The sequence below is a fragment of the Nilaparvata lugens genome, chromosome 1 (assembly GCF_014356525.2).
Source record: "Nilaparvata lugens isolate BPH chromosome 1, ASM1435652v1, whole genome shotgun sequence".
Taxonomy (NCBI): Eukaryota; Metazoa; Arthropoda; class Insecta; order Hemiptera; family Delphacidae; genus Nilaparvata; species Nilaparvata lugens.
This window is the reverse complement of record NC_052504.1, coordinates 15,286,156-15,303,406: the sequence shown is the minus strand read 5'-3', so window position 1 is coordinate 15,303,406 and position 17,251 is coordinate 15,286,156. Positions and strand designations below refer to the sequence as shown.

General features: G+C 31.9%; 1 protein-coding gene across 1 annotated transcript; it reads right to left on the bottom strand.

Moving 5' to 3' along the window:
- Positions 1-220: 220 nt before the first annotated feature.
- Positions 221-16,704, bottom strand: LOC120352078 (centrosomal protein cep290-like). Its single transcript, XM_039431656.1, has 15 exons — positions 16,438-16,704; positions 14,931-15,103; positions 12,724-12,927; positions 11,218-11,467; positions 9,955-10,094; positions 8,839-8,968; positions 7,244-7,436; positions 5,602-5,771; positions 4,749-4,888; positions 4,272-4,317; positions 3,572-3,718; positions 2,918-3,032; positions 1,895-1,995; positions 1,311-1,378; positions 221-498 (listed from the first exon to the last, which is right to left on the bottom strand). Coding segments are annotated over exons 1-15 (2,025 nt in total). The 5' UTR covers positions 16,585-16,704; the 3' UTR covers positions 221-497.
- Positions 16,705-17,251: the final 547 nt, after the last annotated feature.

The window sequence follows — 17,251 nt, the reverse complement described above, 5'->3', positions numbered from 1 at the left end:
CTGAATAAGTCTGCTCACGTCTGCATGCACAGGTTGAATTTTATCTCCTTTGGCCTGCTGCTGTAAGCGTTCGCCCTGAGTCTTTCGGCTGCTATTAAAACTACAATAATTCGAATGCCCCTATTATCTTATGTCAGTTGAGGTAGATCATTTCCCTGGATCAAGACAAAAATAGAATTATTAGAAAATAATCATTAGATACATGTTTATGATTATGAAATCAAAATTTATTATTCAGAAGTGAAAATGAGTATACTTTTAGAATGACTAGATAATGTGACTAGATAAAAAATAGTGAATTAAAGTTCCATTACAATACGCTTTCAATTAATATTAGAAAAATAACTTCTTTGAGACTAGTAGTGACTTAATATTCTTTCTTTATCTTAATGCTTGAAAATGAAGCACGTGGTGGCATGTGGATGAAGCACAAGGAATAAGTGAACTGGAATCAGAGAGCTACTCCATCCTCCTCTTTGTGACTTCAAAATTGATATTCTGAAAATAAAGCATACACTAAATCAACTACCCAAGATTTATAAAGATTGAGACTAAGGCTCGTATTACATTCAGCCACTAGTGGGTCGCCAAGTGTCTGAGCGAGTTGAGGGGCATTAGTTCTCATAGCACTCATTGCAGATTCTGGCGGCCGGCTGGTGTCTCACTCGGGTCGCCAATCCGGCCACCAAATCTGGTGTCTCATTGGTTCTGAACTTGCTTTACACACGGCCGCCAATGATTGCTCTTTGGCAACCCACTAGTGGCCGACACTGGTGGCTTAATGTAATACGAGCCTTATTGCATTAATTTGCTACTTAAAGGATACAGTTTTAGTACGCATGTAATAATCGGCTGCCCACACTAAATTTGTTCTTGAATAAAATTTTAAGAGATGAGAAATCCGCTCTGAAAATTATTTTATTTTCAATTCAAAGTGAACTTACGACTGTAATATATTTCGCCTCATTGCCCAGATAACATTATTTGATTTCTGGTATGTTTCAAGGCTGGAAAGACGTTTTTACAGACTGTTATATTGAAAAACGGCTTATCTTGATTTGGGATTGGCAAATTCGAAGACGAAATGTCTTTGATTAGACTAGCCGATCCCAAATGAAGATCAGCTATCTCAGTCGGCCATCAAGAAATGATTCTTGAGCCACTCTAGTGATTCGGATGTACACTTTAAATCCGTTGGTCCCAGCTAATTAATAACCTGGTGATCATGATAATTCACCAATTAAACTTATTCGATTTCAAAGTTTACAGTTTTGAAATCCTAGTTGAAAAAGATTCAGCCAATTACTCACCAATGTAGGGTACTGTGATAAGTCCCTTGAAGTGACTCCGGCGGTATCAATTTTTGCAAATCAGAAACCTGAAAAACCAATTGAATTCAAGTAATTCATGTAATTCAATTAACTATCAGCTCCGGAAATTTTTCCTCAACGCGTTCCTTGCATGAACATAGGCTACACGAACTTCAAAATATTTTATAAAACTGATTCTATTTGAAATAGTCTGTTGTATAGAGAAAATCTTTTTGTTGCTTCAAAAAGTAAACACGAGTGAACCTAACTCAGCAAAAACTAGAAAGTGATTAATGAGAACAAGAGATGGATCAAAAATAAATTTTTAATATTTGATCAATCGGTTATAAAAAATTTTCAAAACATGATAGCAGAGAGAAATAATAGGATAAACATTATCTTTACTCTATGATGTTAGTTTTCAGTGATTCAGTTACTAGAGTTGTTCGTTCTGGGGTAGGCCTACAGAAGCCACCTGAAAATTTGAATTTTCAGGTACTTCTTTACAAGAAACACAAATGAGTACCGTAATATATTACACGCTAGTTTTTTTTAATAAAAGCATAATTTGATTTTCTATTTACCTGTTCATTGAGCGCTTTTTCACGGACTGCTGCTCGTTCCAGAAGAATTTTACACTTTGTAAGCAGCCTTGCCTTTTGCAGAAGTTGTTCTTGAACCATTCCTGAGGAATAACAAAACACATTCGTATTATTAAAGTAATGCATAAGATAAAAAAGTGAGAAAAAATGCATAAAAAAGGGAGTTCTCACATATTTTCGATCAACTTTCTTTCTGACATATCTCAAAATATCATAGCTTACAGTCACTTAAAGGATTGGCTCTGGATGTTTTGATTATTATGAATATGTCTTATTATTGGCAAAGACATATTCTTCAGTTTGGCCTCTTGTATGTTCTGACTCGCCGTAAAACCTAATGTAGCCTACCTTCCCACAAGTGAACAAAACACTCATAGGTTATATTGGGTTCAAATTCAATAAATTAAAACCTTTACTTTAAAATTTCACCTTATGATCAAAGGAGAAGACATTCGAGTCTGAAATTACAAGAGCTTTTCGCAATATTTAGGGAATTCCAACACATTTGTAGTGTATGGATACACTCCTTTGGGATTATTCAAGAATAGTAACAAAAGTATTTGGAATATGGAATAGCTATAAAATACAAATCATCGTGGATTACAGATAGATGGCTACATTATTCGATTCATGAAAGCACTGCATTGTGGGATAAAACTCCAAGAAACCAACTTATCACTGATCAATAATTATTATCCTTCTTTCATCTGAAATTTAACAGGGTTTAGAAATAACATGATAGGTTCTCAAGAAAAGAAATTAAGAACAGAATATTATGAATAGCTCAATTAAATATATTCTTTCAAAATTCTTTAGGGCTATCGAATAAATAGAATCTTTAACAAATTCAAAATTGAACAAACTACTGTACAATTTTTGAACAAATCACCTACACGTACAATGGTGATTCCTAAATCCCACATTTTAATAGTTTTACTAACAATACTACCACTAATACTTCCTGGAGAAAGTTACGATAAGAAAGCCTCTTAAGAGAATACTCACTATAATTTTCTTTTTCCATTTTCAAATGAGCCTCAAGAGAAGAAATTTTATCAAGTGAATCCATATAACTCTCTTGAGCTTTCTGTAGCTCCATTTGTAATTTCTCCATGTATCCCTACAATCGAAAAATAAATTGTTGATTAGCTAGACTAACATTTAATGGACATATTAAGAAAAATTGTACTTGAGTTTCTTTTATCTCAGGTAGTGAAATTTCCAAATGACACAACTGACTCCAGTTTTTTCCCATTATTATTTTAAATTTCATATATGCTATCTTAGGAGAATATAACCATTACAACCATGAGAGAGTACAAAATATGAATACAAGTTATTCACGATTCTGACTTTTTCAAAGGGTCGATCAATTACAATAATCATTATTATTCATACCAATAAAAGTTATTGAACTCACCAACAATTGTATACTTTATATTCAAAAGTATATTATTGTAATTTGTATCCATAAATACAGACCAAAGAACATAATTCAATAGTAGTAGAAGAAACTACTGTGGGACAAAACTGACCAAAAATTTATCTATTTGAACATAAAAAAATATTCGACAAATAAATGATATAAGTCATGAGATTCTAGAATTGCAGAAATTACTTACAAGATTGAAGTAAAGGAACGATTTTTCAAGTACTAACCTTATCATCCCTCATTTGATGAGTTTCTGATGTTTTGAGTCTCTTATTCTCGTTTTGTAATTTTTCAACTACTTTTCTAAGCACGGTGACGGCTTTTTCTAAGTCCTCGTAGCTCCGTTTTGATTTTTTGCTACCGGTACTTGCGTCCTGGAAAATATCCCATTTTTATTCATATATTTTATACAAACACAAATTTATTTTTATAATATATTGCTCGGAATCCCTCGCACAGTATACTGCGGTTCTAAAGTCGAAAAGTCATGAAGCGAGAACCCGATAATATTTATTCCAAATAATATTTCTTTCAGAGTATTATGTGATTTTCTGAAAGTGTATTCAGTTATAATAATGGAAAGTTGTTGATTATTATTTTACTGTTATCCTTCTGTTCTATTAATTGATTATCTTATCAAGGAAGCACAGATCGGGAGAGAAAAACTAAGGATGAACCTTGTACTATTTCTCTCCCAAATTTATATAACATTCAAAAATGATAAAATATGGTTATGATTTCACTTTTTCTAATTTAGTAAATTTCACTCGAAAACAACAAAATGGAATTAAATTCAATGAATGAACAGGTATTGAAATAAACTCACAATGTGAAAGAATTATTGAAAAAGGAATTACTTCTAATCTCATAAAATATACTATGTAGTTGATTTACATTACGAAAATGTGAAACTATGTAAAGACTTACTCTGGATACAACTCTATCACTTCCATCACTCTCAGGAGAACCATCACTGAAAAATAAAATAATAATAATTATTATAAAAATTTCAAGTACAAGAATGCAAGGTACTGATAAAAAATACGAATCAAAAATCATTTTCCAAGTTCACATAATAATATCTCATTAAACTTCACAAACAAGCTGTTATAATTTTGACATATCAGTGTTTATCAATCTAAAAATATTCTACTGAATAAGATCATTATACGTTGTTATGATAACATCATATTACTGATAAAATATTATGTTTTCTCAATTTTTTATAAATACGGTAAAGTAGGACAAGGAAAGTAAAATGTGTTTACAAAAATCTGCTTGTTTTCAAAGACCTTTTGCTCTAGGCATAAAGTAATAAAGTAATAAAGTATATATCTTTCCAATCAAAACCAACCCATCAACAAGTACATGGGAATTTGATTGTTTAATCAGTGAAATGCTTACGAATCAAGCTGCACAGTTCGTCGTTTTTCAAGTTCCAGTTTCAATTTCAAATTCTCCCCTTCCAAACGGATGTTTGCTTTTTGTAGTTGGCCTTTTCTTTCCTGGAGGCGCTCTATTTCTTCGGTTAACGCTGAATCACCCTGCAAACAGAAACTCTTACATTTTGAACTTTCAGATTTTCCTATACAATTCATTTGTGACTAATCAAAATTTGATTACTGGAACTGTATTGAATTCAAACGATTAAATTATGACTAACGAACTAAATAGAATGAATAGAAAAATAGTATATATAAAAGTATCATTAAAGCTAAAGAAAAATTTATTAGCTTCAACTTTCCAATTGATAGAAAATTGAACTCTTTGAAGAAGGAATGAAAGTGAAAAAATAGTCTTTGTTTTTTCACGCACACCCATTCCACGAAGGCCATAACTAATTCTTGACTCTACTAGGGTATGGTGTATTTGAACTAGAATTGTTTTTAACACAAATCCTTTAATCAAATAGTGGAAGTTTTTTATCACAATTACTATTTTTATATATTTTTCAATATGATCAGACCATGTAAGTTTGTTATTGATTAGTATAATCTAAGTTGAATAGTACATTCATTCAGTTTCACTTATGTGTTCATTTAACGATCGGTTTACGTGTCACAACTAAGTTTATTAATAAATCTAAGTCATGGATTTACTCCACCGACGTTTTGATTTTGCAGTTCTAAGAAGACTAATTCGGTTGGTAATAATGTGTTCATGAAATACTGTGACATTAACCCGACTTATGACTCCTAACTCTTTTATGGAGACGTCAGATTAGAAATGAATTTACACATTAATTGAGTTGCCTTACCTTTTGAGCGATTTGCAAAGCTTCAATTTTACGCTGTTGACATTCAATAACTTCAGACAGGGAAGAAGTGGATGTTATCTCACTGGTCTTTTTCAAGAACTCGTTTCTAGCTTTCAACTGTTTCACTTCTCTTTCCAAATCTTCAATCAGACTCTGAGCTGGAATTGAACCTGCAAAAAAATCAATAATACGTATTTCAAGAAGTAAGAATCGTTTTCTTAAAATGTATGAATTCAGGGCTACTTTCTTGTATTTATAAAATAGAATTATAGTACCCTTTGAAATTAATAAAATATCATTAATTTGTATTCTTATTCTATTATTTTATTAATTTCAAAGGGTACTATCATTCTATTTTATTAAACCTGTTCCATTTATGTAAATGATAACATTGAACTTTGAGCATCAAAGCAACATGCATAAAAAATTAAAACCAGATCAATAAGCTTGAAAATAAATCTTCATGAAATCATTTAACTACAAATAAATTCCTCGGTAGGTTATACAGAATAAGTAATTGAATTAAGAAGCAGCTTTTGAATTTGTAATTGGAAAATACACAGACATCAACTAATATTGTTCAAGTACAGTATTTACTACCAGGTCCATCTAAATCTAAGTTGTCATTTGGCCGCACCATCAAAAAGCCTCCAATCTTCAGCATCTCCTTCTATAGTTCCCAGCCCCTCAATGTCGGTCTTAGCCTGTTGCCACCATCTCTGTCTGGGTCTTTCACGGGGGGTTGCGCGCCCCTTCCTGGGGGGTTGCGCGCGAATACTTTCTTCAGATTGAACTCTTTTCCTCTTTCAGTAATTGCCCAACCCATTGAATACTCCAATGTTTTATTAAGCTCACAATGTCTGTGCTATTTTATAAGTCCCTGATTTGCTTGTAATGTTTTCTCCTCTATCCTTCTTCTTTGAATGTGACCCCATATATCTTGCAAAGGAGTTTATTTCGAATATTTTAAGCTTCTATTTTAAGTAATTCTAAAAGTTTCAGTTCCATATTTATTCGATCAAACATTACAATTTTGGAAAGAGAAAACAGGCGTTAGCTCAAAACTTCACCATTTCCTAAATTTAGTTCATTAAAATTGTCGTACGGTTATGTTCATCACATCAAAAATTTTCACTTTTAACAGACTAAATAACATTTATAGGCTGAATATTATAACTATAATTTTGTGCCACATCAAAGAATGTGAGTGTTTTTTCACTTCAAAGTTTTATGAAATACCATAGTAATACAATTTTGAATTTTGTTAGGTTGGACTGGGCATATTATTGTTTTATATTTCTTCAAAATTGTGTTAGAATAGTAAGGGATATTCCTGTTTTTCCTTTCACTACGTATTTTTGTCTTCAAATGAATGATAGATAAGTATAGTGTTGCATTGTTTATTGGGATAGGGATTTTCAAGATAGTAATTTGTTTTGTTACAGGTAAACAAAAACACCTGTTTGCTGAGTTTACCCTGTTTTGTATCTCCACATTATCAGAATTTTTACGCAAGAACTTCGAACTTCTAATAGTAAAAATAGCCCATGAAATAATGAACGTTTTAATCCTCATGACAGATACTGAAAATGCACATGGGATGATTATAAAAATTTATTAATGAATAGTGTAAATCGCCTACCTTTCACCGATTTGAGTTTGCTCTCCAAAGTGTTTCGTTCTCGCTCCAAGCGAGTGATTGTGTCCCTGAATCGCTGCTGACTCGACTTGAGCGTTTCAATCTGAGTGGATTGTGTCTTTACCTGATTGCGCAGTTTATCGTTGATACTTTGCCATCGTTTTCGTTCTTGCCACCTCTCCACTTCTTCTGCACACTGATAAACCAAGATAGAAAGGAATCTAGAGTGAAACTACTATTATTTTCATATAGTGAGGTCCACATTATAATGACAGTGTTTGTTTAGCAATGGTATTGCTATCCTTGTCTATCATTCAACAAAGCGGATATTGCTATCTCTTTCTCGCTTTGCTCTGTTGCCAGCTCATCTTTTAACAATGTAGAATACTTAATTAATTGAAAAAAAATTTCATCTTAATTATGGAAATTCATTATGAAATTGTTGAAAAATATAATTTCTTGCTTAATAAAATATAATTGATTATTTTAAACGAGACTGAACAGTTAATATTACATCAATATACCTGTATCAGCTACCGTCTATAGGAGGCATTGACAAGACAGAGGATAGGCAACGTTGTTCCCCTATCTTTCTTCACTGTCATTATAACGTGGACCTCACTATAGTAAAATTGTTAGAAGGACACAAACTATTGATCAAGGTAGATATGAACAGGAACCATATAATTCCAATAATATACCAGATATGGAATTTAAGAGGAGATTATTTCAACGCCGCCTGTTTTTGACCGAGCGAAGTGAGGTCTAAGATTCAAGTCGACGGTTTGGCATTTCTTTTAATGTTTGAATGTTTAAATGTTCATATTTTGCGCATTTACGGCGAAACGCGGTAATAGATTTCCATGAAATTTTACAGGTATGTTCCTTTTTTAATTGCGCGTCGACGTATATACAAGGTTTTTGGAAATTTTGCATTTCAAGGATAATATAAAAGGAAAAAGGAGCCTCCTTCATACGCCAATATAAGAGTAAAAATCGACTATAGAATTATTCATTATAAATCAGCTGAGAAGTGATTATACAGATGTGTGGAGAAGCCAGTCTATTGCTGTATTTCCGTAAGGTCTATAGTTTCAATCAGGTACTTGTGGATGAGAATACTGCGTGAGGTCTACTGTTCACAGAACTACTAGTGTAGATTATTTCGGAAAACTGTGCGGTTTCTAGAAGAACCTAATGATTTTCCTTTACTTTTACAGTTTGGAGTCTAAATAATAATAAAAGCATTTAATCGATATTTTGATAGTATTTACATCAATAGAATCATAAAAGATTGTTTAAATGTCTCGTTTGAAAATCAATGTTGATTCACTCTGTTTAGACACAGTGCTCAACTTATAATCTGTAATTCACTTCATTCTGTCAGCAACTGAGCATTGGTTGAATGGGGCGCATTGATGTTTTATATTAGGAATGATAAGTAGGGATTAACATATGACCATAATATTTCATATTAATATATTATTCGAGAAGAATGAAACCGAACATGGAAAATGGAAAAATACATGTATGTAACTTATTATTGTTAAGTAAATAGATAATTAGTTCCAACTATTATAGGAAATTGATAAATTTACCTTATTTCTGTGGCTTTCTCTTTCTTTCTCTGCTTTTTGATGAACTTCATTTAGATCCTCTTCCAGTGCTTTAATTCGTTTCAGTAGTTGTTCTTCTTTTAGTGAACCAACCCCTTCTGGCCGAGTAGGTCTGAAACATCACAGTTGATGTCATACAATGTGTACTGTAAATCTCTGAATATACTTCTAGAAGTTGATAGCATCTTTATACAAGGTATGCTCGTACATTCCCTAAGTATATTCTTTTTTGAAATGAAAACAAGAACAAATACAGATAGGATAATGTAGTTCATGCAAGCTTATAAAACTTTGAAGACTATTTACAGACTACTTAATAAATATTTATATCCTGCAAGACATCTGCATATAGAATGCGAGTCGCTATCACATTCTCATATAAATCAATAAATTTATTACACGAAAATCGAAATATGATGACAATAATAAAAAAATTAACAAATTGATGAAAATGATCCTTATCTATGTTTGATGGGCGAATCTAGGACCTTTTCAGTCGGGTTTTTCTACATCCAAGCAATCCTTAGCCATGAGAAGTTGATACAAATTTCTTGAAATGAATGTTTGTGTCAATTTTTCATGTATTCATATTCATGTTTTAATCATTTTCTACTGCTTAAATGTTTTATAGGAGATTCATTGATTGACTACTTGTAAGCTTGACATCGATTAATAATTTTCAAATCAGAAGCATATGAAAATTATTCTTAGATATCTCAATTTAGAAACTGTTTTTCAAGAATATTTGCTTATTGGAATGCAAGATAAAAGGTTTTGTATAACCTATTAAGAATACTAAGATCTCAACCAAAGTCCTTGCAAAGTTATTATGTCTGATGCGCAATTTTCACACCATAGACAGCATCATTCTATTTAAGGTTAATACTTCAAATTCAAATTTTATCTATTCCAATTCACATCTTACAATTACAATAAGTAATATAATAATTTAGCGTATTCAGATAAAGTAAGATTTTAACTAACTCGATGCTTGATAGTGCAAATATATATTTATGTTATTCTTGAAATCATTGTAGTATGATAAACCTGAGCATCAAAAACCAAGCATTGAGGCTATAAAATACAAAACAAACTCACCTAGAAGTCAGTTGATGACGGAGACGACTGATTTCCACTTTATCCTCCTCAACTTTTGATTCCAGCATCTCAATTCTTCTTTTCTTTCTTTCCAATTCTGATCTTAGTCTTTCTCTGGATACAGATTCTCCTTTGTTATTCTAGTGGAATTGAAAACAAAATTTAGAAATAGTATACACTAATCAATGAAATTGATAAATGGATGAGAGCAAACATCTATTTCAATACTACTTGATTACTTTTTTTGTTGTCAATGTTCATTCTATTCTTATATTATTTTTATTCTATTTCTGTTAATAATTTTGTTTAGTAGCAACTCAACTTTTCAACTTGTACTCTTTTGTTCTTGTACATGTACATAATATTATATAATTACTTTAATTGAATTCACTACTGGAGCTCAAGTGTTAATTTTGCCAGTGGAGCCAAAATTTTATTATTATAAATTTATACATTTTATTAACAAAACACTGTATGTATATGATACTTTGTAACTTTAAATGGAATAAATAGAAAAAAAATATTATTGTATTATTATATTTAATTTAAAATTGGAATTGAAATTAATAGTTCCCTAATGTTTATGTATGTATTTAAGTGCAGTAGCATATATTTATTTTTTGTAAAACTTTTTTGTATTTTGTTTTTGGCAAATTAGAATCATAGGGGTCTACTGTTTGATTAAAGATGTGTGATCAATGTAATGCTCAATTGATCGAATTATTATTAATTTAATAAATTCGTAATGTAATTGTTCATAAGTAATAATTATTAGTATTGATACCTGTATGAAGTATGCAATACTATAATTTTACAATTTGACATCGTCAATTGATTCTAAAAAAGCTGAAAAATTGTTGGATTTGGAAAGTTTATCCTGAAATGTTGAAAAAATACCTCTTAACAACAGTAATTTTTGCAGAATGACAACTTATCGTTAATTCCTCCAGATTTTACGATTAAGTAATAATGATTATCTCATTCTATGAATTAAAGCTTCTTCAGTGTCACCTTTAATAAATGATATGGGGCCTGGATTGTAATAATTAATATGGAATATGATACAGTTATAGGTAGATTGAAGTACTTGATTACAATATTAATGTTTTTTAAGAGCATTTAATTATTTATTATTGAACTAATACAGGAATCTTCCTATTCACTGAATAGAACAGTACACACAGAGTCTGTTATAGTCACTGTTCCGAATTTGATTATTGAACAAAAATATATTTTAATTTTTAAAAATGAACCTTAAGACACCTTTAATTCCGCAATCGTGTTGTTGAGTTTCTCTATCAGCTCATTCTGATCTCTCAACTGATCAGCTAATATATTGTAATCTCTTTTCAAATCCTTGCCATCATGATCCTTGGCATTCTCACTTTCCGTAGCTTCACTCTCATCATCACTGTAATCTTTTTTATTGTCCTTGTCGCTACTATTTTCATCGTTTGACTCTTCCTCAGCTTCATCGACCTTTTTTAGGACGTATTCAACTCGTTTATCGGACCTGAAATATCATTCAGAGAAGAATGGAATAGTATATTATAGTACATGTGCGGGGAATGAGTGTCACCTAGGGATGATTGCTAACACACAAGAAGAGTATACGAGAGGAAAGAGTAGGATTTTTACCCACGTTTGATAGAATAAATCTCCTGAAGTTTTATTCACATGATTTTTTTCGAACCAGTCCACAGCAGAGGATGAATCAATAACAGAAACTAAAGATATTAACACTACAAATAATGAATAAGAACTATACATAAAGATATCATAATTACGTATGATTTCAAATAACGTTAAAGTAACAAAGGACCACTTTAACTTCAAATCTAGTTCATTTTTCGGACCTCCTGGATGTTCCAAAGCGTTTCTGCAGCTTTTCATATTCTTAAATAATTTTCTTGAGCCAATAGTTATTGAAGATTATGGATAATTAATCCCTTTATTGCTTTCGAAATCAACACTTATCGTTTTTGCGTTTGCCTCACTTAATAATGCAATCTTCTTATGTCCAGGAAACATAAACAAAATATAATTATCTATTATTTTGTCAAAATTCCTTGAACAACCTTCATCAGAGTTGAAATTTCTTAACAAGAAAATTGAGTTTGATCGGTCTCGAACATGCAATTCAAATCTAACCTTATCTGTTTGATACAGATAAGACCAACAGATTTATTTACTTAGTCAATGCTGTAATCTTTCATTCATGACTCGAACGTGCTACCAATAACGCCACGGACACTTGGAGAAAGCTCTTTTTGTTGGGCTTTTATTGAAATTTATTGATTAACAAGAATGAAAATAGCCCTATAATCATCATCTGTGAATTCAGAATCTTAATGAAAAATTGCAAGTTAATCAGTTCATAAGTGACGATGAGAAAAGTCGATAGTGTATTTCCTTTCCCGTACATGTATAAGTCAATTCCTTCATCTATTTATAAATCAAATGGAGTAATTCTCGGTTTATATACGGAATTTTTCACAAGACATTAAGGTAACTTTATGGAGTGGGACTCTACATATTTTAATTTATATCTTCAGAAATGGAAATTTTCCACAGTGACAATCTTGACTCTAAAAGCAGCCTGCACAAAGGGACAATAGCAGCTACCACTAGCTGCCGCGGGAACGCGGAATTGGAAATACTTAGAATTCAATTGTGCAAGAAATTTCCAATTCCGCGTTCCCACAACAGCTAAAGGAAGCTACTAGTCCCTCTGTGCAGCGTGCTGAAGGGATTTATTAAAAGACTTACCTCTGGGACACCGGTATTGGTTTTATAGAATCGTGCTGAGCCGAGAGTGCCTTGTGACAGTCGTGCAGCTGAGTCGTCAACTGTTTGATTTGGTCCCTCGCTTGTCCCATTTCATCTTCCAGCTCATGTATTCGGCACAGGTACTTTTCCACAAGAACTTTCACTTGTTCTGGTCTACTGGACTCTTTCTCGATCATCAGTCGACTGAAATCAACATAGATGTAATGAAATATTGCACTATCAAACGCTGCAGCCGATAATCACATGCAACTTTGAAAGTGTTTCATAAATCATTATAGTTAATGAATCTATCGAACATGATGGCATTTTCCTTACAAATTGTCCTAACTAATGATAATGATTTCCGCAGATAAATGATTTTATGTCTATTCAAATCTTTCTTTTGTGATTATTCACATTTTTAATCTTATAGATGTCGAGTAATCGACAATTGTCAAGAATTGTTCTTACATCAAGAACAAGGCAGTCTTGTATTTTAGCGGTCTTGCCAGCGGAAACGCTGATGGCCCACGTATTATTAAAATGTTAATTTTCAAATTAAAATTAATTTTATACGGTATTCAATAAATACAAAGAATAGAGATACATTTAAAAGCTACAAATGAAAAAGGTGAATTTTTGGTATAATAACAGGAATGCTAACTCTCTGGATAACATTCTGTTTCAAGCTTGATATGAATGACTTACACCACAAGGCTTCAGTTACTGGAAAATCTTTCTGAGATTACTGATTCATAAGGAGCAGGCATATACATTCCTTCTCTACATCAGTTACCATCATTCAACTCGATTCTAAAGCAATCTTAGAGCTAGTAGGGCTACTAGCTGCAAAGGGAACGCGGAACTGGTGATGTCCGAAACTGGAGTCTACATGGCATTTCCAAATCCGTGTTTCCGCAGACAGATAGTGACTCCTCCTTGCCGCTACTTCCTTACCTTGGCCTTGTAAGCAGGCTGCTTCATGCTATTGATTGTAAGGAACAAACTTCATTCACGCCTTCAAATCGGTGTTTGTCCTTATTATTGAAGTGCATGATGGAAAAATATTTGTATTTGATTTTTTACATACAATCTACTAAACTTTCTATTTTCAACCAAACTGTTGTAAGATTCACTAACAACTGTCAGCATTGATTGGATGGGTAGCACTTATATTGAAATGGCCTAAAAGGATATGGTGGTGGTCAGTGATCGCAGTTGTCGGTCCCTAGACGGTGACAAAGAGGAGAGTGATACGGATAGTGCAGCTATTTATGGGTAATGATTGCCGTGCTACCAATTTTTCCAAAATCGGTTGGATAGCATTTCACACCTATTAACCTAAGGATAGTTATCGGCTCCAACGTAATAGATTCTTGGTAAACTATGAATGGATCTATCGCCTATGAATGAGAAATCCAGTTTTCAGAGCAAATGAACTTATAATCTTCAGAAGAATTTTGGCAATATACTACACAAATACACAAAGAACAATATCTTACAAGCCTAAGCATCTAAAGTCACTACGAGCTAAATACTTATCCAGTTTATATAGTTGAAAAACAGTGGCTATTGGCTTGTATACACAATTAACAATATATAGACAAAATAGAACACTATAAACTGTTTAAAACTCAATTTAAAACATTAATAAATTCACTTAAACAGAAAAATATTCAGAGAGCACTAATTACAACACACATAGCCAGCCATAAGTTTCAGAGGGAGGGGACAGAGCAAAGCTTCTTCAGTGTCGATGTTACGGACACGTCTCCAAAAAAATTATAAATTACAAGTTTAGAAGTCACATTTTATATTTGTTCTCAATAAAACTTTATTTTGAAACTGTTATTTTAAATTTTTATATATCATCTCTATTTATATAAACCATTTATCTTTTTAATTCTGTCAACCCAGCCTCGGTGACACCATGGAATATGCAACACAATCATTTACGATAAATTCTCAGTCAAAAAGTTGTCCGTAATCGATGACTCTGATATTTACTATAAAGTTTTATAGATCTCGAATTGAAGATTCGATTCCAATCGAGAAAAAATGTAATATTACATGATGACAGTGGAAAGTGGATCTCACTGTTCTTTTGATAGTTGAAATTAGTTTCGACTGCAATAGAAGAAAATAAATGATAAAATAATTAATGGATATTTTAGAATAGTTTAGGAATTAAGTGTAAAGCATGAAACCTTGAAGCAGCAATAGTCTGCTTGTTGAGTTCTTCTTCGAGCGAGTTCATTTCCTGCCTCATCGCTTGAATGGCGGTGCTGTGCTCCTCACGCGCTTCCTTCAGCAGCGTCTGGTAACGACTGATTGTCTCCTCCTTCTGGTTCACTATGTTTTGCAGGCTTGTCACCGTCGTCTGGAATACAAATAGTTTAATTTTACTACAATAATAATCGTACAACTTGATTACAATACGATAAAAACTTAATTACAGTACAGTGCAAACAACTTGACTGAACTAATAAATTGAATTGAAGTAAATTTATGGTTTATAACCATCCTAGGGTTAAATGGAAAAGGGAGCTATTATTGCATCAACTTCGCCCACATCAACTTCGCCACTTTTGTAATGTTATAAAGTGAAAATAAAATACATTTATTTCATTGACAATCTCAAATCAAATATTAAAATATGATTGGGAGGAGACAGCAACAACTTATCTATCTATCTATCTTGGAGTCATAATCTTTGGTACAAATTTTAAGTTACAGTACGGTAGTTTCGACATGATTATGCGTCAAACAAAATCATCAACCTTTTCTTTATTTATATAGATAAGATGAGAAAATAGAAAGATAAATAGATGAATGCCTTTATTTGTACAATTTAAAAGAGGAGAAGAGAAGGGAAGAGATTGATTGATTTTTAAGAGAGGTGGGAAGAAAAGGGGAGAGAAAAGAGAAGATAAGAGAATAGAAAAGGAGAGAAGAGAAAAGGAAAGAAGAGATAAGATATTGGTTGATTGGATTTGTTTTGCTGTGCTGAGCTCGACAGACAAATGGAATTATAGACCTATTGAACAAAAACCGCATATTCAAATCACATATTCAGATAATTAGACAAAATGCACACACTATCATCATGAAAAATAAATAAGAGAATATATGATAACTGTATCTACAACATCATCTTTGATTACATTAGTTTTCTAATTGACCACAACACACATTTCAAAAATCATAGTAGCCTGCTACCTTTGGTTGAGTTACTATATTTAGAATTTATTAATATAGTAACTACAGTTACTATATTGAAAACTCATTAATATAGAAACTACAGTTAAAATCACTTCACTTATATGGGCTACTTTATTCAAATTAATAAAAACAATATAAAAGATATATGTCTAAATATCTATATATGGTATTTACTTTTAATTTTATCAAAAATATTACCAACTTTATACACTTAATTTGTATTACATTTTAAATTGAAAATGTCCAATGGTCGAAACTATTCGTTAAAATATTTTAAAGTTTTTTTAATAAAAGGGTACCTAGTACAAGTTTTTATATTGTTTTTATTAAACTACAGTTACTATGGTACATTAAGAATTTATTATTATATAAACCGCATTTACTATATTAAAACTTTATACAGTTACTGTAGTTGGAACAAGATTTTAATAGTGGAGAGAGATAAAATGTTAAATAAGTTGTTATTATTGTGAATATCAAGGAATACTTTACCTTCAAAGCAAGTATTTCAGTACTTTCATCCTGATTATCATCGGATGGCTGTTGATTGGTGTGAGCTCTTTTCAATTCCATCACCTCCCTCTCTTTCTCAATCAGTTGGTCATTCTTCTGGCCCAGCTCACCTTTCAAGCTGATCATCTGATGCTTCCTGTCTTCAAGCTGATTGGTAACCTCTTGTAGCTGCGTGACTAGCTCGTTGCAACGTCTTTCACATTTCGCCAATTTCTCTGTTTCTTGATTTAAGGATGACGAAACCTGAAAAATTGTAAATACAGTATAGTACACTTAAAAAAAAGTGACCAAATCATTCTCAATTGTTATTCGCAGTTAGATTTAAGAAGAACTACATTATAAGAAATGATTGAAGTTATTAAAGTGAAAGTTCCAATTTTATAGAAGTACTAAACTACCAAAATTAAAGTAGTAGTAGTATTAAAGTACTAACCTAGTATTATAAAAGTAAAATTTCCAATTTTATAAAAGTACTAAACTACCAAAATTACTAATAGTAGTTGAAATACTTGATGTGCTAACGTGCTATATACGCCTGCATATTCGAAAAAGACACTTGGAAAAATTGTTTTCTATAAAGAGAGGGAAATACAAGCTCAACATATATGAGGAAACAATGATGCCATAACAATAAGAATTCCCTCTGCCACTGTAACGGTTGATTCAATTGAATAAGTGTAAACATTATGTCTTTTTTATTTATCTAGCCTTGACTTTTACCAATCAAAAGCAAAATCCAGTAGAATAAAGTAAATTAGAGTAGAACGGAGTGTGTAATACTATATACGAATAA